At 35.7% G+C, this 23,762-nt stretch overlaps 2 protein-coding genes and 1 long non-coding RNA gene across 12 annotated transcripts in view; all 3 read right to left on the reverse strand.

Moving 5' to 3' along the window:
* Window positions 1-10,594, reverse strand: part of LOC122531922 (zinc finger protein 460-like) — a 52,877-nt gene extending 42,283 nt beyond the window's left edge. For 8 of the 9 annotated variants that reach the window (XR_006307421.1, XM_043660242.1, XM_043660240.1 and 5 more), the window contains exons 1-4: window positions 10,281-10,594; window positions 9,239-9,412; window positions 8,539-8,875; window positions 8,242-8,422 (exon numbers count right to left, since the gene is read on the reverse strand). Coding sequence is in view for 8 of the 9 variants with exons in the window: in XM_043660242.1 (XP_043516177.1) it covers window positions 8,242-8,422; window positions 8,539-8,875; window positions 9,239-9,412; window positions 10,281-10,412 (824 nt within the window). In the remaining variant the exon portion in view is untranslated. Of the gene's footprint in view, window positions 1-8,241; window positions 8,423-8,538; window positions 8,876-9,238; window positions 9,413-9,879; window positions 10,179-10,280 lie in introns of those variants that run through there. The other variant, XM_043660238.1, reaches the window with a different exon arrangement.
* A 1,904-nt stretch (window positions 10,595-12,498) lies between these two features.
* LOC122531937 lies at window positions 12,499-18,572 on the reverse strand. The gene is made up of 2 exons (XR_006307422.1): window positions 13,645-18,572; window positions 12,499-13,609 (listed from the first exon to the last, which is right to left on the reverse strand). It is a non-coding gene; the product is annotated as an uncharacterized LOC122531937 (long non-coding RNA).
* A 46-nt stretch (window positions 18,573-18,618) lies between these two features.
* Window positions 18,619-23,762, reverse strand: part of LOC122531931 (two pore potassium channel protein sup-9) — a 172,484-nt gene continuing 167,340 nt past the window's right edge. For both annotated transcript variants that reach the window (XM_043660262.1, XM_043660263.1), the window contains exons 3-7: window positions 23,015-23,372; window positions 22,638-22,793; window positions 22,013-22,188; window positions 21,308-21,637; window positions 18,619-20,270 (exon numbers count right to left, since the gene is read on the reverse strand). In XM_043660262.1, the coding sequence (XP_043516197.1) occupies window positions 19,953-20,270; window positions 21,308-21,637; window positions 22,013-22,188; window positions 22,638-22,793; window positions 23,015-23,141 (1,107 nt within the window). In that variant the 5' untranslated portion in view covers window positions 23,142-23,372 and the 3' untranslated portion in view covers window positions 18,619-19,952. The remainder of the gene's footprint in view (window positions 20,271-21,307; window positions 21,638-22,012; window positions 22,189-22,637; window positions 22,794-23,014; window positions 23,373-23,762) is intronic.

Below are 23,762 nucleotides of genomic sequence, written 5' to 3' on the forward strand. Positions count from 1 at the left end.
AATCTATTTTGTACTTCATTTACTATCTCAAACTTTAAATCATCGTGTGGTCTAGTTTGAATGTACGTTATTGCGATTAAACTTGTTTAAGGGCGTTAATAAACTGGAATATTCATTAAAAATGTACATATAATGTTTATATGATATAAAATAGCTAAATGCAAGTATGAAGAAAACACTCGAAAATATGCTTGAGCCGAGATTCTAACATAAGAATAATTACGTTAGCGAGGAACTCGTATAGCACACCAATTCATCCTTCAAAAGTTCAAAATTTACATTAATTCTCGAGACACTGACTTTCAAATTTCAAGTTAAATGATATTTCGATCCACGTATATGGAGATAACGAATAACAGTTTCTACACAGAACTGTGTATGTAGAATAAATGCTCGAAATACTAATATCTCTCTCAACGTTCCACAGTCAATGAACGTTCGAACAATCGTCATTGATTCTCCCTTCTTCTTCATCACAAATAATATAAATACCCCACCGTGCCTACATAAGCATAAGTAACTTTCTTCCTTACGAGTTAATAACTCATCTACAAGGCCATGTTTTTAGAATAGCTTAGTCGATGCTTGCTCGAAATACTTTAACTAGGTAACAATATCGTTATTGTATCGAGAGACTGTTCTTGTTGAATCTCTTGTTCATGCTGCAATTGTTGCTGCTGCTGTTGTTCCTGTTGTTGCCGCGCGTTCTGTTTAGCATGTGTCTTTAAATGGGAATTCAACATTGTTTTCGAGGCGAACGATTTATGACAACAGGTGCAAGGATACGGCCGATCTCCAGTGTGGCCTCTGAGGTGCACCACCAGAGTGGTTCGCTGAGTAAACCGTTTCTCGCAGTGGGTACACTTGTGCGGTTTTTCTCCTGTATGAGTGCGCCGATGCACGCTCAGATAGTTCTGCGAGATAAACCCTTTACCACAGAGATCGCAGACGTGCGGTTTCTCTCCTGTATGCTTGCGCAAATGTACGGTCAAATAGGTTTTACTGGAAACAGCTTTGCCACAAACTGGACAAATATATTCGTTCTGGGGTCCCATGTGTCCATGCGTCTTCATGTGCACCAGTAGCACTTGCTTTCTGGAAAAACGTTTGTTGCAGAGCTGACAATGATGCTTTCTCTGAGGTGGTACATAATCAGGCTGATGTAGTTTCGCGTGCAACCTCAAACCTTGACGATATCGAAAAGGAGCACTACATATCTCGCACTGAAACGGTTTCTCAATTGAATGTATTGACTGATGCTCTATGTAGCTACTGGAAGAAACGAAACTGGCACCGCAGATTTCGCATTCATACTCGATGATATTGTGACGTTTTTGATGCGTCATTAGATTCTCTCTACATTCTGTAATATAGTCGCACGTACCGCAAGCGTAACTTTCGTCCATTTCGTGCTCTAATTGATGTTCTTTAAATTCGGATGACGTCGCAAGACTATAACCACAAAGCTCACAAACGAACTGGTCATCTTGAAACTGTATCTCGTTCTTCTGTTCGTGCATTTTTAAATGCAAAGCGAGAGCGTGTTCGGAAACAAAACCATCTCCACAGAGGTTGCACTGCACGATATGATCGGCGATGATTATCTCCGTGTTCTCCACATTCGGCATGTGTAAACGATTTGCGATGAGCAGCTGCTTTGTATCTTCCTGATCGAACATCTCATCGTTCGGACTGCACTCTTGTTGATCCTGAGGTGCCAGCTCAAGCTTTGACACAAAATATCTGGAAAGAAGAGAGACACAAAACGTAGGTCAATCAACATATCATTTCTAATCGATCGATATACTTTACTTTTTCCTTTTAGGGGATAGTAGCATTTATTTTGTCAGATTTTCTCGGGGGGCAAGTGTATATCTTTACGAGATTAAATACTTCATAAAGTGCCTCGGTGCTTTCCAGTATTTTTTTTCTTTTGTCGTGTTCTTACGTTTAACTTCTTCGCTGTTTGTAAATTCACACAGTAATTGTTAAAATTCGTTAATTTCAATATGGGTGAGAATGTTCATTTTGGAAATATATAATTCAATGATATCGCAACATACCTCCGCACGATTTTTTTTCAATGTTAGATTATGTTTAACGTAATCGAGTTTTCTATTTAACATTACTTTTTTATCATTTTCAATCGTTCAACACTATTGAGTATTTGACACTCATACAAATTAATAAATAAAAAGATTACTTAAGAACATTATTGCGACATTTGTATATAAGAAATAATTGTAAAAAATAAATAACTATTATATCATTATATTTTTATCATTATAAGAATACCACTAAATATTTAAAAAAAAATTATACAATAATTTATATGATTATATATATATTTTAATAAGTCTCTGCCATACACTTACCACATGCTGCTCTGTTTTATCGACGGCGCTATTACATGTAGATCCGCCATCTTGAATTTATGACAATGTAGCAGAAGAGATTTAATTCTTAAAATATTTAAAAATTACCCTCAAAGAAAGTGAAATTCAAGAAAGGAACTGAATATTTAATTCACATGATTTTACTTTAGGAATTAAAATTTGTTACCGAGTTTACAAAATTAAGAAAAATTCATTCAATATAAAAATTACAGAATATCTTTCCGAGCTAGACTGAATGAAAATTAGAATTTATTATAAATAGTCGAATAATACGAACCATCATAGTTTCCTATTTTAGTGTAATAAAATACAATTAGTAATAAAAAAAAAAGAAAGAAATAATTCTTCATAATGGTAATACAACTTTCCAATAACATTGAAAACTTTAATTAGACGAAAAATTACATTCAGGAGTGATAAAATTTTTAGAAATCTTTTAGCAACGATTACGTCCAACGATTAATTATAACTATGTTATTCAGAATATCAATAGCAGATATCTTTTTTTTTTTTTTTCTTTACGAGATTACATAGAAATATTTAAGCGTCTTCATACTTACGTTTTACGATATTCATATGTAGTGACCCTGTACTTACATTAATTAGAGGCACATGAATTCATTAATGCTGAGATACTAACTATCACCTTGATCTACCGGCTTAACCAAAGAATGCTTAAAATAATCGTATACTCGTACAATAATTGTATACTAATGCTTCTCTACCTATTATAACGATATTTTAACATCAAATAATTTTTATCACTTTATACGCAATTATACTTATTACAATTCGCTCTTTCTATGTAAAATGTCTTTTTCATATTTCATCGATTAAAACTTGTCTCAAAAATTCTATCTTTTTAGGCACATTAAAATGTTAGTTCGTTAAACAGGTACTAATTTTAATTGAAGCAAATTTCATGTTTGAAACTGACATTTTCGAACGAAATTTTGCGATTTTAAAAGTCTAGATAATCGAAAAGGATATTATATCGCTTAAAATATTTCGAATATATACGAACAAACAGTATCACAGTGACGACATGCATATTACATATAAGATCAATTAATTAGTAATTCCTTTTATACGTATTCCCACTATTAATTTACAAAATTTTCGTCTGAATTTTAAATTGCAGTTAACTACTATTATATCATCGAACTTTTGTAAAAATGTTCACATGATCATTTTGACAAATGCACATGAACTGAATAATCCCCTACTTTCAAGCAATTTAAGGCACGTGGCGAATAATTCTTAAGAAATCATTTTCGTTAAATTAAATAAATATTTCAAAGCGAATCTCTTCCAAAGTTGAAAGAAATGAAATTTCCTAACTAATATATTACAAATCTTTTTCTATCACGTTTAGAAACAAATGCAAATGTACAAGCGTTTTTTTTCTTTGCACTATCATTGTAACAGATTAAACTGTAATCAACAATTAAAACGATAAACTTAAAAAAATCTCGAACTTCCGTAATAGAACTCGTTATTAGAATATTAGTACGTCTGGCGTATATCCGTTCTTTACGAAACAATTAGATTCTTCTTCGTTTCTTTCTTTGACGTACATCCAGTTAACAAACTTTCGCGATTCTTATCGCACCAACCAGAAACGATCGAGTTCAATGCTTTTTCATGTGATTCAGCATGATCGTTCTGGTAACGAATCCTTTGCCACATAATGTGCACGTATAAGGACGTTCTCCGGTGTGGTATCGCCGATGAACGGTAAGCGTGGATGCTTGTGTAAACGACTTCCCACACATGGCACAAAGATACGGCCTCTCTCCCGTGTGAATACGTTGATGCACCACGTAATACTTGCGATGTGTGAAACCTTTGCCACATACGTCGCACACGAGCGGCCTGGACCTATGTACAGCTTTATGGGTAGTCAACGACTCGATGCTCGCGAATTGCTTCGAGCACGAGTCGCACGGATACGAGACTACCGTCGATTTGTTCGACGACGCCACGGTACCGCTAATACTGCTAGTGACCGGATCACCGGAAGACATTACGGTGTCGGCTATTCGATCGTTCCCGGCGAGGATCGGCTTGTGAGTTTTCGCGTGATGATTGTACAAATTTCGCGTCTCGAAACGCATCAGGCATCTAGGGCAGGAGTATGGCTTTTCTTGGCCGATCTCGTGCATTCTCCTGTGTCGCTCGAGGAGTGTACGATACCGAAAGCTCGCTTGGCAACGATCGCAGGCGAATGTCTTCTCGACGTTCATCGACGTTGACATCGTCGGGATCGGTGGGCAGGAGGTAGCTGCCGGTGCGGAATGCGTCACTTCGTGCATCCTCAAGTGACTCAGAGCGAAAAAACTCCGCGAACAAATGGCGCACGAATATCTCACCGGGTTCTCTATGTTGTGATCGAACTCTGGCAATGCCGGATGACTCGTTCTTATATGGTAATTCAGTTTCAGAGCGCTTCGAAACTCGAGGCCACAGGTGGGACACGGATAGGACTCGGTGACGATCTGCACATGATCCAAGAGAATCTGATCGGTACAAATGGACGGCAAGTGGGATGGGATGGTTTGATACGTTGGGGACATCATCGACGACTGATTGGAGAACATAGAGTTGTTCTGAAGCAAAGTACAAGTGACTGGTAAACCGGTATCTCCCGTCTCGGGCGATGGCGAAAGTATTTGACGTAGCATCCCCGACAATCCACCGAATGTCTCGCTTCCTTCCCTGAAATCGACAAAACCCAAGGACAATGCAGCGGCGAAGAGTACCATACGATACACATTCAGGCATTGTCTTTGATTCGTTCCTGTGATTTTGCTTTCTCTCTTGCAACGGCAAGGCGGTGAGAAAAGATAGAAAAGCAGAGAAATAGAGAATTCACGCTGCGTGATTAATTCTGCAATAGTGACCGTGCAAAGTGCTTGGGCATTGTGGTTTTCTCTCTCAAGACACACAGCAATAAAGAGTGTGCGACGAGAGCGTAAGTGCAAATCGAGCTTAGAGAGTTTTGTGTCGTCATCGTTCTCCGTCTAACATCTTCACGATCTTCTTTGTTCATAGAAGGAATATTATATGTTATAAGAATATATTATATTCCTTAAATAAGAGAACAGTCGTTTCAGAAGATCGTAAAGATATCGTTGTCCATACTTATTTTCACTTTACCTTTGAAGTTTATTAGATATGGTTGTCTTCTACTATTTCTACACACATAAGTAAGCTGTTAAATAAGAATGTTATGTTTCGTACTATTTATTATTTTATTTGTTATTTAAATGAATTAGTGACGAGTCTAATTAAAAAAGAAGAAAACGTTCGCGTGTTTTAATTCTACCTTAAACCATCTTCCCGCCTTTCCATATCTCTAGACTCATAATGAAGTAATTGGCATAAATCGAGAAGGAAATTAAAGGTTTCTACAGCAAACCAGCAGAAGAAAAAAGTTAAGCTACAAACCTTGGCAAAAAAGTTAGAAGGAAGCAATACCTTGCTAAAAAAAAGTCATTATCTTTACCATAAGACATAGTATTTTGTAGAATCAAATTAATGTAATATTAAATGAAAATTGGATCCTCACCTTTATGTCGATTATTCAACGTCCAACGCATTATCTTCTTATCTTCTTTCACCACAGATTTATAATAACATTCTTTATTTAAAAAATTCACTCACGTCATAACATACAAATGTTAAAAATGTTTAAAAGTACAAATAAATTATGATATAATATAAAATATAAAATATAGTAAATGCAATAATAATCTTAAATGGTAACAGGGAATGTTTCAAATCCCACAATTACTGTGTCTTCAAATCGCGATTGGTAGCCGTGACATATATTGCGCAAATATAACATTTATATGCATCCGTATCACTTTTTTGTGTACTAATGCAAATGTACTGCGCAAGAAATAAATATGTAGAATGAATTAAAAGAATTGCTTTCTCACCGGCGCGTGAACGCAGCCTGGTTTTATATAAGCATTAAAAAATACGAAACAATTTTGTAAAAAAAAAAAGAAAGAAAAAGAAAAAAAAGTTTCGATTGCTTTTTTTTCTGAATAGAATCAGAAACAAAGTAACTCCGCGACACAATAGTGCGCGATTAAAATTTGTATTATCGAAGCGCAGCGAATTTTCAGCAAAGAATGTACTGAAGCGCGCGCTGAAAAGCTCCAAAGAATAAAATCACGAATTTCTTTGGAAATATCGCGCCAATGAAAAAGAAAAGCAATACAGTTTATATAAATTATATCAATCTACTGTTAAATAAGAGTTTCAAAATGTACAAAAACTTGATACTCGCCTTAAATAAAATTTCGTCTGAGATCCTCTTCATGTTTCTTAACGCGATGATTATTCTTCGATTGTTCGTCACATCTTGATTGATTACTATTCTAGTTGATTAATTTTCGTTCGTTTTATAAACTTATTTTCGATCGTGAAACACTCGATTACTTTGAACCGGTATCTAATATGAATACCAGCCACAAATGGTATTGATTGAAACCGAACTCGTGGCACGGTTTATCAGCGGGTTTTGTGCGCAATTAACAGAACGATAGCACTTACAGACTAACCGATATGCTAAATGTAACTATGTGGTCCTGACGATATTGTAAAAGCGTATAGGCATTGGAAAGCACGAAGACGACAAGAAACGGTATTTGATTCTCTTTTCTTTCTCTCCTTCACTCACTCATTCACTCTCTCTCTCTCTCTCTTTCTCTTTCTCTCACTCTCTCACTTTTTCTCTTTTTACTAATCATAACGGCTTGGTGACACTTTTGTTATACACCAAGCGTCTATTATATCGTGACGTTTACGAAATATTAGTTTGTGACTTTTGGTCGGCCTATTGTTAGCCGTGTGCGGCATTTTGTGCCTTCACGTAAGCGTGGGATATTGATACTGACAACATGTAAACATCTGATTCTCAATTGAACAGAGGAATTAAATACCTGTGCTATACAACACCGATTCACTTACATACACATGTTAAAAAACAGATCGTACAGATGTTAATAAATTGAATACATAATTAGTAAAATCCCTCTGTCCATTTATTGTACATGTATCAATAATAACTATGATAGAGTTCATTTAAATAGGAAAATTGCAAAGGAGTTGATACATCTAAATATCGTATATAAAAATCTCAAATGTTATGTACTTGTCATTCTTATTGAAATGAACTCTATGTACATGCTATCACATGTAAAAATATTCAGATATTTTGCAATTTGTTTTTCAAAGTGAATTTTCATGAAAAATGATAAATAATTTTATTTAAGCATGACTGTGTTTTACATAAAATTAAACAGATTTATGGAAATGAAATACTAAACAAATTTTTCAAATATTGCAAATTGCAAAATACAGAGAGCCAAAGATGGTTGTGGGGTGTGTATTAACTTACCTTACCATTCCGTTGCACCTTATTCATTTGAATCAGGTGACTAACTCGTGCATCTTATCTCAAGATCAAAAATTAAAACAGATTATGTGCTACTGCAATAAGAATAAAAAAAAGGTGCGAACTTATTATTTAAAATATCATATACAATAAAAAATGATTAATTTGAAAATATTAGATATTGTTTAGATAATAACATTTAACTTTTAAATATAAAAAAGAAAAGTTTAAAAATAATATTCTACGAAATATTATAAACGTAGATTTGTTTCTAATAGAAGTCATTGTATCAAAACTTAAGTAATTTAGTTCAAGTCATACCGGTTCAAAATTTGTTAAAAAGAAGAATCATAATAATGTCTGTGTACATGTTTGTGATTTCCACAACAAAACATCTTTGGCCCTTAGAATCTAAAGTATGGATAAAAGACTCACCCAGATTTCGGATCCCCATCAGTTGGCTGTGGAATTGGTATTTCAGGCATGTCTGACATTTTCTGTTGTTGTAGTCCTGATGGACCTGCTTCATCACATGCCAGGGAAACATTTACAAAAGTTGTAGGCTCTATAGTTCTATTGCTGGGATCTTCCTCACTTTCTTCTTTCACAGGTAGGCCTAACAAAAAAATAAAAAATCCATATATTAATATCCTTATTTCTTTCATGTACAGACTTAAAATTAAAGAATAAAGGAAAAAAGAAGAAACAAAAATTTTTTATTGTAAAATCTACCTTCATCTCCATCGCAATCTTCATCCGAATTTTCATCATCTTCACTACTTTCATCCTCATCTTCTTGCTGTGCAGAGGTTGTCTGATTCTGTGGTATTTGATTATGTGTGCTTTGTGAACTTGGACCAGGCACTGCCTGAACAGTTTGTACATTATTACTGTTTGTGTCCATAGGAACTGAGGTGATTTGTTGATTAGCATTGGATATTATCATAGGAATACCCAAACCCATGTTATCCATCATACCCATCCCCATATTGTTTTGATGCTCGCTCACTTGCTGCATCACATTGCCATCTAACCTGTTCTCTGAATTCTGTTCTTGTTTCATTACATTCTGCAATTAAATACAATAAGCAATATTTATTTGTTATTCTCAAATATTTTATATAAAAAAGTAAAAATTTTTATAACTACCAAAATATACGAAATATAACCTTAAAATGTTTAACCATAACTTCAAAGTCAAAATTACTAATGCTTATCTTAAATAAATTCTAAATAATAATAAAATTTAATAAATCAACCCATTGCAAAACTTACAAAAGTGGAATTTAAAATATTTTTATCACTAACTAGTAATAGTAACTAAGGTAAACATGGAACTGAATGTCAAAAAAATAAAAGAATATCTATGCTTCTAGATTTTGTTATGCACTGAATATACAAATTAATGTACTTTTCATAAAAAGAAAATTACCGGATTTAGAACATTGGTAACATAACCCTGTTTGTCTTCTAAACTGACTTCTCCCAGCCATTGTAATAGTTGTTTCTCTGCGTTTGCAGTTGTATTCCAAAACTGATAAAATAATTCTACTTTATACACGCAATCATCGCATATTTTTTTGGGTAACTTATCTTCTCTTGCAACCTGCAATCATATATAAAACAAAATAATTTATAACAAATTTTATATTTACATAATAAAACTATTTTCCTACAACTAATTTAATATTCTAATGCAAATGGCATGAATCAGAAGTTATAAAAGAAATTAATAATCATAATAACAAGAAATTTAAAACATTTGTCAAATATTTAAAAAATTCATCAATTTCAAAAATTTTAATTTCATTTAAATATACAAAAAATATTCAATCAAAATATATTCTAAATAAACCAAAATTCTTAACGCAAAATTCACAAATAAAAAATTACAATACTAAATATAAGACTTAAATAAATCAATTTTTTTTCACACAAAAGCAGTTTTTAAATATTACGCCGTTACATTGAAAACATAACTTACAAAAAAACACAAATAGTCAATTATAGATACTTTGCAATAGAAACAATGGTATCGAAAACAAGATGTCGAAAAGGGCTGTACGTAGTTACCGTAAATAGAGAAATAGCCGCAAATTGCCGGCGTCGAACGAAAATATCGACGGGCTGTTACTCGAACAATGATGAAAAAATTTGGGTAGATCCGCAATACATTAAGGCAGAGAAGAAAGCGCGGCAAAATTCTATTGAATAATTCCTGGCGTCTTGGATGAGTAAGTGAGATTGGATAGAAATGATAAATAGGTGCAATGCCAGTAATATGGCTATATGGACAACGGTTGCCTGAGGCTGTTTGCAATTTCTCGTCTATAGGGCGATCTCTAAAACAATAGGGAGCAAATGCATCTACTGGGAGGTTGAAAAGTCGTGGACGTCGAGGAAATGCGGTGTATCTATGAAAATGCACAAGATGGCGGATCGCCATTGTCGAAGCGATGGCGTAGTTGGCTTACCTTGACCGGTAGGCAGGCTGCGATCTTGAGAAATATTTGTCGTACATCACCTTCACCCTCGAAAATCGGCACCGAAACACGATCCTTCACAAGACATAATCGACACAGGTCCAGATAGTCGAGGGAGGACATTTTATCGTATACAACGCCAGCTCGAGACGCAAAACCGCGCCCGTAGACGCGAACGCTGTTTCAATCCAAGCCGGAGAAGACCCCGCGTTCTTCGGTACGCGTCGTTTGCTCACTGTAACTCGCCTAACTTCGGCCTTGTTCGGTTATCCTCGACTCGCTCGGAGAACTTCGGCAGTGTTCGGCACGACGATTCCGTATCGATTACGCCGCGCTAGAAGCCAACAGCTTTTACACACGACAGTTTCGAACGTTGCAGAGATTTCCTTCTTCCAAATTCATCATTATTTAATATGGATGGACTTCACTGTCGCCATGAATTCATTGCCAAACCAGAAAAACTGAAAATTTCACGGTACTTACATTATGTTTTTTTAATTAACTTTATTTCTCGATAAAATCTTTATTGTCACACGAATCCAATCGCAAGATGGCCACAATTTTGCCAATTTTATGATCATTCTAAATAATGAATATAGCGCGCACCAAGTGTTGCGTATGCTAGACTTGCCTTTGATATCTATCTGATTGATCGTCCAGGTGTTTAAGAGGTCGGCCAAGTTAATGCAAACCTATCAAATTTTCATGCACAATTACTCCCACTTCTACGCGCGGATACATCACGCATGATCAGAGTACAGTTGTCGATGTACAATAAGAATAAATCGAAGCTTTATAAAGAATATATTGAAACTCATTTTTAGTGATATCAAAGTTATACTGAAACTTTAAGTTCAGTTAACTTAAGTTGTTAATTCTTCCAAAAGTAAAGTGTTTTTCGTATCTTTTGGAATAAGATTTTTTGTACGTATTATTCGAGCATCCGGCAATGGTCACGTGACTCATTCGGAAATAGAAAACGATTATTTATACAAAATTAAATTACTTTTTAAACTGTACGAGAGACGAATTTACAAATAGGAAAATATTTGAATTAGGCACGAATTTGAAATTAATTTTTGAAACTAGAATTTGAAAAATTCAGACTTTGCAAAATTTCGAAACTTGAAACTCTTGAAAACTCAAAATTTTTAAAACTTGAAACTTTCGAAACTCAAAAATTTTGAGAGTTTAAAACTCTCAAAACTTCTGAAACTCACATTCAATGAATTCAAGATACACTTGAATCAAATATTCTTTATTGCAAGTGACTTTTTATTCATTGTTCTTATATTTTTCGAGATTTTCAAATCACGAAAAAAGTACAAATTTTCGAATTCTCGAAATTCGAAACTCTTCTGTTTTAAGGAGTTTTGATGTTTCGAGTAACTCATCCCTAATTTAAATATATTAACTTTGTTAGTCATACAATGAAATTTCTTATTTTTAAAAAGTATATTAGCAACAATAATTATAGATGTTTAAATGGAAATGAAAACTACATAATGTGTGTCATTATATAAGCTCTTGATTAAAAGAAAGAAAATAGATTTTTAAATTTATTAATATTAACTTTTGGAAAATATTGGAAATTTTTGAAATATTAGAAAATATTAAAACTTTTAGAACTCGAAAAATATAGGAAAATTAAGTAAATGTGTAACTTTTATATCTTCGATAGATATTTAAATTTCATCAAGTCAGATTCTCAATGTCAGTAAATAAAAGAGACACACGTATTCATGCAAAGAATAACAGGGACGGTACAGTGCTGCCACGTTTCCATGACGTTGAAATTGTGTAACTTACTCTCACGCTCTTAAAGATATCAATGACCTGCCTTGTCTTCTTCATTGGTTGAGTGAACTTTGCTATATATGACAACTTGATTTAAATCGTAGCTTACTTTCTGAACTCTTTATCGCTTTCAATCCGTTTCTCTGATGAAATATCTTTGTAATCTTCATCGCAAAAACTCTTTGAATTAAACGAATATCTAGCATCATATTCTTATATTATATTTATGCATTTAATTAAAAATATACTTTTAGTTATTTCTTTAGTTATTTTAATTGACAAAACTGATACATAATACATCATTAATTATGTGACGATTCTTTTCATGTCACCTTATTTTATTTTGTTCATATTTTAATATAACAAGGTAATAAAGTATTTGGGTACATTGGGAGAAAAATGATGGCATTCATTTTAGATAAAAAAAACTGCTTTATTGTGGCAGAGCACATGTATTATCATATACCAGCATATAATTAGGAAGTCCATAGTAATTTACAAATTACGATCCACTTAAACGTCGGTACACGTGGCGGTGTATGCAGGCAGATTTGGGAACCGATTTCGATCACACACATGCTGTTACCATGTTTATTTTCTTCTTATTTTCGTCTCTTCAATCGTTCAGTTTTCTTATTATTTCGTTTAACATTAATTTTTTTCTTTCGATACTTTTTTTTTCTTTTATTTTATCGAATGGGGAAAGGGAAGGAGGGGGGATCTTCTAAAGATCCTTGCAACGACGGTGCATTATTTATAATACATGAAAACGAGGGATATGTGGTCTTCTTCCGTTCGATTTTTTTTTTTCGAGAAAATTGTACCCGTACAAGCCATTAGGATTTCTATTTTCGTAATCTCTCTTTTCTCTTTCGATGAGGACCTTGTTTCGCATCTTAGAAGTAAAATCGTGATTATCGCAAGTGACAGTACTTCCAGATATTTTTTTTCTTCTTCTTCTTCACAATAAATTTCTTTTTTTATTTCATTAATTTTAAGAAAGAATGAAAACCGAAGTGAAAGCCTTGGAGATATCTGCATAGTAATTAGATATTTCTTCGGAACACGATTCAATCTGAAGAAAGCTTTCGTCAATCCTCCTATTATTATGTACACGTTAAAGAGTTTTGAGCTTAAAGTCGAAATTTGTTTTTTATTGTTTTTCTTAGTAGAATTGATTCTCTTCCTCGAATTGTCAGTACCTTTAACAAAATTTCTCGCTCGTTATATATACAATACAAATCTGAAGAAGGAATTAAGAATTCCTTTTGAAGGACACAGGTGAAATCAATGTTCTTAATGATGCCAAACTATTATATTAGGTATTAATTTGCGAATAGATAGACGCATCTATGTATTAGATATGAAGTTTGTTACTAATAAGTTTCCTTGGTGAAACGATTTGAAAAATGAATAAAGTCGTAGTTGAAAGTTTAATAGGAGGACTCATTGTCAAAACAACCTCGAAAGTGCAACACGTCAAATTTTGTTGTTCCTTTTCTTGCTCTTGCGTTCACTTTTTTCTTTTTTTCTTCTCCTTTTTTTTTTCTTATTCGACTTTTTTTTTCTTTCGCAGCTTGTAGTCTGCGTCGTCAATGAAACCGCAATAAAACTGTATTATTTCGATGCTCATATATAGTTAATTAATTAGTTGTTAATTAATTTGTTAAATTCGTAACTATTTTACTTACTCTTTATGCTATAACAATAATAGCAAAAATTGCGTGAATGTGTGTCTAAATTTTTCTCGTTTAATCTCATTACCTCTCCGAGTTGTCGTAATGTAAATTTACAGCTATTACAAATATTATTGTTTATATTCGTGTAAGGTAACATTAATGGTAATCATCGTGTTCGTTATCTACTAATATAAAGTTAAAAATGCGGGAAGTTGAAATTTTCGCGGTCACACCGCAGAATATATTCGTGTATATCATACGTACTTACATGCATTCCAAAGTTCGAGTTTATCGCTCGCGTTAAATTGAAATTAATAGAACATGTTATCGCTAGCTACGATCGTAAAATCGTCTGCAATCGACAAATGCAAACGAATAAAATTTATTCCTATATAAAATATTAGCGTAACGGCTATGAAACTCAAGCTTGTTTTGAATCTCTATATTTTATATTTCATGAATTTTATATAGAACGAGATGAAAGTGGCGCATAATATTGTAACCAACACAAGTTAATTATTCGAACGCTAAACATAACACGTCCTCTTAATTTCAATTTTTATTCCCAAATTTCAAATGCCAATTAATGGTTCGTTAAATTTTTAAGCCAATCAACGTATTCAACACGTTAATTCAACCGATTCGAATCGTCGAATGTGGGGAACAAGCGGGATGAAAATTCTTGCGCCTCCTCACACCTTCTTACGATGGTGTCTGTTAATCGATAAGTTTTAAATCGTTCGTACTTTTCGTCTCTTATCGAATCTCGAGTAATACGAATTTCTTCAAATTTTTAATCGATTCAATTCTGTAAGAAGTGCAAATGATAAGTAACCTTCGCGAACGTCGTTATGTATCGAAAGACATCAGGCACCATGCAAAAATTTCTCATCCGCTTTTCTCTCTCTATTAAGGATCAGAACGACTGATGATTTCTTAAACTTCACTTTTTTTTTGGTGTTTTGTTCTTTTTTTTTTTCTTGTTGGTTAAGTCTTAACGTCATCTCGCTTATCCAGCAATACTGGGACTAATTAAGCTAGCGTTGGTCGAAGATCGTTGACAATTTATGCATATTTAATACATTTCACACCATATCGATATAAGACCTCGGTTTTTTCTCTCTCTCTTTTTTTTTTAACAAGCTAAAATGATCAAACATCGATGGGAGAAAGATGATAGAAAAACGCAATGTTCTATCGCGATCGAATGAATGAAGCATATAATCTGACTTTGAACGGTATAATCTTCTTTCCGCGTCGGCTATGCATCTCCTAAGTTTCGATATACTTTAACGATTTATAGTATGAGCTACCATTTGAAAAATTCTTCTTTTAAAATTAATCGTTAATATATAGTTCTCTCTTCTTAAACGAGGTGCCGGATATAGGTATGTTGTATGCAAGACATCGTTTACATTAGTAAAATTTCATCAGTTTGCAGTTACTCGTATCCGTTAGTCTCTACCAGTGAAAGCGCTTTGCTTTTCTTGTTCTTGAGTAGGATACCAAATGAACAAAGATCGTAAACGTATAAATTCGTAAGCGACTGTTCACATAGAAAAGAATAATCGATAAATAAGGAATGTTCCATGATGAAGAGAAACTTTCGTGACGAGTTTGTCAATTATCGGCGAATTCTCTTTATTTTTATGGCCAATTGGACAATGTACTGAAATTGTACATTGTACACATTCTTATACGTTGTATTAATTAGTATTGAAGGTTTTGCAGTAAGATCGAGCGATAATCTTAAAAAAAACGGCGTATGACGAATAGTAGATTGAATAGTAGTCTAAGAACGTTTATGTACTACTTATTTTTCTGATTATTCGTTATGATTAGTACGATTAGGCGTACAAATTAAGAAAAAAAAAAAACGCTTTCTGAAAACTCTTCAAACATCTTGAAAATTTAAAACGATGCTATTACAGATCGTATGCTACAAATTATGATCTGTCTTTAATGAAAATAGAGCTCGTTATTCATTGATGTCGAGATACATTCCTTTACTTGTCGTTTGGCGATACATTTTACCAAAGTAATACAAGGATTTGAACATGCGTAAGAAAAACAATGGCACTTTAATATAATTCGTGATACTTTGAGCTTGCATCTTGCGAGAACATTTTTCTTTTTTCGTATAAACAAGCTCTTTTCTCACGCGACTGTCTTTCATCGATGTCTGTCTATTAACGACAAACGGAATTTATTTTTCTATCGCTTTCGTGTCGTTTCATTACTTTTTAATCAATTAATCTTCGAATTACTCTTTTTTTTTTTTCTTTTTTCAACATTCTAACTGCTCTCGTTATGATCGTCGCCAGTTGAGACTCGAAACAGACAGAGATATGCAATGTTACTCATCAATTTAGTGACAAACTGTCTATCGATAAACGAAAATGTTTTCTGCACATAAGCGTTTCCATCGTGTATCGTAAACGCTAACTCTCACAACGCTAAAAGAACAACGATAAAGACGAAACGAATATTTCTGTGATTTCTTGCTACAGACTTGAAAGTGTTATAGGATTAATACAAGCTCATTTATTTGTTACGGAATCTTGCTATAAATATAAAGTATTATATGAAAGTCTATATAATCCTTGTATTATCTTAACACGCTATAACGTCCATTTGAGAATAAAAAAATGTATATCAGATTATTAGAAACTTTATTCTCACAGGGGGAATAATTTCATTTTTAACGTTAATATAATAAATCTCTAATTTAATGATAAATGGATGGAAAAGGGGAGCGGGGAGCATGTGAATGACCTCTTGGACTCGGGGGCAAAAGGGAGAAGGATTTGTAATTAGAAATTCGTAATTTTGAGAAAAGGCTACCGTCCTTTACTGCTAGTTAGGTATATAAACGATCAAAAAAATCATTTTTATTCGGTTCGGAGGAGCTTACAAAATGAAATCCTCCTCGATCGAAAGAATATGAAATGCGATTTCAATCGATAAGAGATTCCTCGAATTCGTTTCCATATGATGCTCACATGTTCGCGTTCGCTCCGTTAAATGAGTCATGCAAATTCTCATTCCAATCGACACGATCGTTGTTTGTTCCTACCCTAATATGTTACAAATTGGAATTCGTTTGTTCGTTCGTTCGAACACACGGTGAGTGTATCGTGATTCGTCCAATTTTTTTTTTCTTTTTTTTTTCTTTTGTTCCTTGTCACCTCTCTTAACAGAATTTTTATCAATAGGTTTTTGGTAAATGCAATACGATCGAATGAAACGTTCGGTAATTACGATTGATTCGTCGAGTCGCGAGTACTTCCGGTTACGTGGTCAACGACGCTTTCAGCTTCGATTGCCATTCATTGTTTTCGTCAACGCTTAAACCTTGCAAACACCATGTGAATTACGATGCTGACTGTCAGTACAATCGAACTATGTCGACTCGAAAGGATACGTCGGATAGGATCGAAAATGTGTAATCACATTTTCAATCCACCTGTCGCAAGATGGCGTGATTTCTCTACGAACTTTTACAGTGATCCGTGAACTTCTATTCGATATAGCACGTTTGCGGCTTTCTTAGAAATGAAATGTTCTCACGTGCACATATATTTATTCTTATGGCATTTTATAAGGATTTGACGACAAATCTAGCATGAAGTTAAGGGTTGACGAAGAACTCACGTCGACACGTAACGAAAGTGACGCGATGCGGTAAACGAAAGGAACGGGAGAAACGAAATGGATTACAAATGAAAATTAAAAAAAGGTCTTGGTTTTTTGAAAAGTGTCTGTCGCATTGGGTTCCTGATTTTTCTTTTTTTCTTTCTTTTCTTTTTTGCCGGCCGTTTCAAAATTCACTCGGGGAAGACCGAGCGAGGGCAAAACGAAGTTTCACTACTTACGCTACGCGTGTATGTGTGTGTGCAATCCAGTGTGTACGCCTTAAAAATACTCGAATACGTTCTACTTGTCGATAAAAGGCAAGAGAATTGTTCCGCTCGTGTTCGACTATAGTATGACGCGTTTATCTATTCGGAAATACGTGCTTCGTGTCTCGATGGATTGACTTTTTGTAGGTAAACTGTAACCAATAAAGATCAAGGGACGATATTTAATTCTCCTGTTCTACAGCTTTTGGATTGGTTATCTTCGTTAGATAATATGTGTGTATGTGTGTGCGTGTCTGTATATATATGTATGTCTGTACGTACGTACGTATGTATGTATGTATGTGTGTATGTATGTATGTACGTACGTATTTATGTATGTGTTGCATGTGTGTATGTATACATGTATATTTTTTTAAAATTTATTTTGGTTTAAATTTAATTTCCTCCCGATCGAACGTCCGTGCGTGACGAGATCTACTGTAGCTAGAGTTCTACGTAGTTTACGGCCACGATCATTCAACGATCTGGATCATCATTTTAATTAAACGTAGTTTAATTAAACGGTAGTTTAAATGGAAAATCGAGAATGGGATTTCGGTCATGTACCCGCGCACTCACATGATAAATAATATAATGTTATCTCGCAAGTATGTACTTATACACATCGTAAGATCGAAACGCCTTAATTCCGTACACCTAGATCCGTACGTGTAATATCTATAGTTCATTATATACAAATTGTAAAATGCTTTCTTAATGAAAAAAGTCGTGTTTATCTTGTGTATATGTCTTTTGGTGTGTATATATTTTGTTTATAATATATATTTCTCTCTTTCTTCCTTGTAGCAGTGTGAACGCAGATATATATAGTTTCTTCTTTCTTCTCTTCTCTCTCTTTCTCACCTTCTTTCACGTGTTTATTTCTTCTTTTTTTGTTCGTTTCTTTTTTTTTTTTTTNTTTTTTTTTTTTTTTTTTTTTTTTTTTTTTTTTTTTTTTTTTTTTTTTTTTTTTTTTTTTTTTTTTTTTTTGGTTTTTTGGTTTGTTTGTTAATGCTTCTTGGCTACGGAACACATGATCACTCGCACACCCCCTTATTTTCTTTTTTTTTTTTTTCTTTGTACATGCACAACACTTGCTTCTGAGAGTCAATTCGCCGCCCGATCGCATAAATGACGAGATTCTGTCTTGTTTCCCTTCGTATCGAGACAATTCAATGGAAGAACTTTGCGTCGCCTTTTACAGCACACGAAATATCAGCTCGCCAGCGAATTTGCGAGAAGAATGTCCGATCTTTAAAATATTGGAAGAGCATAGGAAGCACTTGAATTCCACCCTCGAATATACTTAGCTTACAATTTTTCAAAATAAATTTTTATTCAGTTACTGATTCTTCGAAATTACTGTTGGAGGTTTCAAGGAAAAAGTTCATTTCATGAAATCGCCAATTTTTTACTTTCTTACATTACGCATTTCGATATTGTTAATGGAGTTTTTTCCATTCATTGAAAGACGTTTGACTAGAATTTCGTCATTCCTGCGGTAATTTCGCAATAACCATACCATCCCATATCTCAATAATTCGAAGAGAAAATTAAAACTTCGAGTAGACGTTTTATTTTATTTTATATTTCCGATCAATGAATACTTTCCTAAGATTCAACGTGCAGTTTCTCTTTACTCTACGTAAAATTAACTAAACGTTAATATCACATTGCTCGAACTCAAAATGTATTATCTAACAATCATCTGCTTATCACTTTTAATTCAAATATTAGATTTATTTTATTCAGATTAATTCAAATATTGCACATTTTCGTTGAATTGAAAGAAATACATTTCTCGACAAGACTACGTTCAATTCCAATCGCCCTCTCCATCGACAATCATTTATTTCCATTCTTATTTTTCATGAGACCCCGTCAATGACGACAAGTTGAATACTCGTGACTCTGGAGATTTAAAACTTAGCCAAGCAACATGAATAATTGCCTACTATTCGAATCACGCGACTTACATTCAACATCTACGACCTCTCCAACCCGATGAAACGCAATTCAACAACTCAAAACAACTCAACCCTTCCCGCTAATGGTATGGTTACTAACGACTGTTTCATAACGGAGAGGCGGCGAGATCGATCCCCCTAGGATTAAATTCGTTGAAGCGGTCGTCGCCAGCAAAAGCTCTTTCTCTCTTTCAGTATCATCCTCCTCCGTACGATCAGTCCCTCGTCCGACGTTGCACGCCGAGGGAAAGAGCCTCAAACGGACACCCGTCGCGGCAGTTGTTGCTCTGATAACATACTGACGGCGGTCGACGGTCGTCAGATGCTGGCTCGATGTTGATGCAACGGCGGCAGTTGCAACAACGGCGTCAACGGAGGCGGGCGTAGCTCACTGCTGCGCGCGTTCAACGTCGGCAGCTGCTGCATCGGCAGCAGGTGCGAGATCTTACCGGGCGAGCGGCGAACCGTGAACCGCGGTCTCCGTCGTTTCTTCTGGAATCCACTGCAGCAGCAGCTGCAGACCGACGTCTCGTCGTCCAGCGATATCGTCTCACCGTGGTTGCCTACTTGGCCCGACAGTATCGAGCCGTTCGCCGTTATTACGTCGCCCTCCAGGCGCACTGCTCCTTGCGCAGCCTGCGTCATAACAATTTTCTTTTTTTTTCTGTCTCTCTCTCTCTCTCTCTCACTCTCACTCTCTCACTCTCTCACTCTCTTTTCGCGTTTCTGTCATCCGGAATCGTTATGCAGCGAACACGTTCGCCCGTTGCTTTAGCTGGTACATTACCGTCGGAACGTGTTCGCGCGAATTTCCACTGGGTCAGAGGCTTGATTTACGGGGAATGGGGAAGAGGTTGAGAGATCGTGGAACGGAGGTTTTGTTGGAAGCTTTTCTTGTATTGATTCGGCTAGGTGGCTGGCGGTTCAGGGTAACGCGGTAACTGGACACCAACCCTTCACGGTCCGGCGTCACGTGTCGCCGCTAGAACGCTGTGTATTGTTCGGTCAATCGGAAAGCTCGTAGATTTTGATAAAATTCTATTGACAATGAATTATGCTCTAATTGCGTCTAACTGTGTCATTGTTGTTTCACTGCTGTTTCCTCAAATGTCCAGGCTCAAAAGACAAGTCTGTCTCGTACTTTGTCGCACAGCGTTCCAGCGTTTGATAAATTCTCACTCCAGAGACGCAGACCGCAGAGGGTTGTTGAAATTTCTTTATCACATACGTATAAAAAGATACGTTTCGATTCATATTTGTACGACTTCGTTAGAATTGAAAATGTCTTTTAATTATGCATATGAATATAATTTTGCACGTGAAAGGATCAAGGAATACTTGTTTCTGTTACTTTGTACCCTTACAGAGAGGTAACTGTGTAATTCAAAAAAAAAAAAAAAAAAAAGAAAAGAAAGAATTACAAACTGACGCACAAAGATCGTTTTTTCGTCTTGAAAATTATTAAAAGGAAAGGAAGCTAACTTTTTAATTGAGAAATTGAAAACGATGTATCAAGCCGTTATTTAAAATGAATTTAACGTGGAAGGGGAAAAAAGGGGAATTAATTAACCATCGAAAACGGTATGACGCAGATATTTCCCTGGGGGTCTAAAGTGTATTCTAAGAGATCGATACTTCGATGGACGATGAAAGCTGGCGCGATGTTTCCTTACCTGTAGAGCCTCGGCCTCGTCTCGCCTTTCGTCCTCCGTATTCATAGTGACAAATCTCAGCACCAATAAATTGAGGGAGGCGGCGACGATAGCCAAGCCGAACAAAATGAATATCAGGGCGAACATCACGTATTCCGGCTTGTTGTTCAGCGCGTTGTCCTTTTGTAGCGCGACCATGTCGCCGAAGCCGATGGTCGTCAGGGTGATGAAACAGTAGTAGATGGAGTCGAAGTACGACCACCCTTCGTACCGAGAGAACGCCGCGGCACCTCCCGCAATCGTTAAGCAAGATAAGGTCGTCACCACGCAGATAAGATTTATTTCTGAGGCCTGGAAATTACACAATGTCCGCCGTTGGCTTCGGCCTCTCTGATAAACGTACGCGTTTCAAAACGTTTCGCGGTACGTTCGTACATAGATATCGCGAGCCTTTATCACGAACGCGTGCTCGTTACAGTCTGGTTGTTCTTGCGAAATTTTGCTTTGTCGTGAAGAAGGAAATTCAAATAGATTAAATTAAGGGTTAAGCTGCCGTAAGTTTCGAAAATTAGACACACCTTGGAAATTTTCAGAAGGAAAACGAAAAGAATTCTTCCCTCAATCGTTCTACCGTTTAAATTTCGACTCCGTTGGGATCGAGCTCGAGTTCGGCGTAAAGTACAAGCGGAAGGACAGCGGAGTTTGTAATTTTTTTTTTTTTTTTACCTGGACATCCTTACAGTTAAGAAGCTTCTTTACGTTCCGTATAACGACGGACGAGAACTTATTCAGACGCTCTCCTATGCTCTGGAACATTACGAGTCCTAACGGGATACCGACGATCGCGTAGAACATCGTGAACAGTTTACCGCTTATGGTGTTCGGCGTCGAATGTCCGTAACCTGAAAGGCAATCGGCGAATACAGAGAGCATGATTCGATAAACGTAATAATCGAATTTGCATTGCACGCGCAAACAACGGAAATGGGATACATCGAAGAGGGGACGTTTAAACGAAATGCAATTTGGCGAAATAAAGTAGGAATGCGTTTGACGTTAATAAACATTTATTTAGACGGAAGCTTTAATATAACATTTAAAGCCCGTCGTCGCTATTCGTAATTTTCTCGTTTATTTCCATCTGATTGAGAATGAAAACGATTGGAGAACACAATCTGTCTATACTCGATGTCAATAAGGGAAAAGTTAATGGTAAATTCAAAGTAAATTCATTCAAATTCAAATTCAAATAGTCGATAATGCAACGAAGGTATAATACTTTAAATAATTAGATAGGATTCTTTTTGGAGCGGACACGTTAGATAGAATTTAGTTTGAGACTGAAACGTACCGATAGTGGTGAGGACCGTGATCGCGTAGTAAAACGCTCCGGCGAATTTCCACTGTTGACCGGCTTTGTGAGGTTCCGTCTTCAGCACCACTGTTTCCATGATCTTGAAGTCGTCCTCGCTTATATTGTACTTGCGTATAACCATCTTTTCAATGGCTGTCAACAAAAGACGAAAGACATTTATTTATTTATTTCCTTTCTCTTCCCCTCGTATCTTATCGCATTGTACTTTTCAATTGAATCGAGTTGTTGATACGTTCTCATTGATACTCGTTACTGATCCGCGAGTTAACAGAGCCTGTCAACCCTCCTGGTAAATGTAATTTCCGAAAGTGGCCGGTCGTTAGTCTATATATCGATCGACACAAGAAATGTACCGTCCAATGCTTCTTTGCGTCGTTTCTCCGTCTCGGACTCGAGAACGTCGAAGATTGCAGCGCCGACGAGGAGGTAGGTGAACGTGAAGACGATCAACGATAGGGTCCGGACGTTTTGCTTCTTCATTCTCTAGTGAGCCACATGCTCACTAGCAGGGCCCCGGCCCTAACTACTTGCATCGCTCAGTGGGGTACGATTTGGTGTGCCGGGCCCATGACGACCCCTTCTCCTTTTTGATGATGCTCGGGGGGGCCCTTCCTCTCTTTACCGAGCGCTACAGACCCGGCACGCGACTCCTTTTCTTCAGGGTGTCTTCTTCTTCCTTGCAGAGACTACCTTGTAGCCGCTTTCGTTCATCTGGAAAATGAACACGTGTACAAAACTGTCGGTAGACACTAGCCTTTTCAAGGCTAATTTCAACCACTTGCGCTGGCAACTGATTGCGGACCATAACGAGTGGCCAAACGCCGTGTACAATAATTCCGTCGCTTTCTTTTCGAACTCGTCGGTACGATATCGCTCGATAGAAATTATTTAGAAGTAATAAATTTATCATTTGTTTTGCCTAGTTTGTTTTCACTTAAAGCTGGGAAAATGTTACAATTTTCGAACAAAAAATTCTGGATTCCAGCGCAAGAGGTTAAGCAATTTTTTTCTTGAACTATTGGCTATAGAGAAGAATGTTTTACGTTGTTTCGAGGAAGATATCTTATAGTGACCATGAATCTTGTCCAAATGGTGATGCTT

The sequence above is a fragment of the Frieseomelitta varia genome, unplaced genomic scaffold, assembly GCF_011392965.1.
Source record: "Frieseomelitta varia isolate USP_RPSP 00005682 unplaced genomic scaffold, Fvar_1.2 scaffold_428, whole genome shotgun sequence".
Classification (NCBI taxonomy): domain Eukaryota; kingdom Metazoa; phylum Arthropoda; class Insecta; order Hymenoptera; family Apidae; genus Frieseomelitta; species Frieseomelitta varia.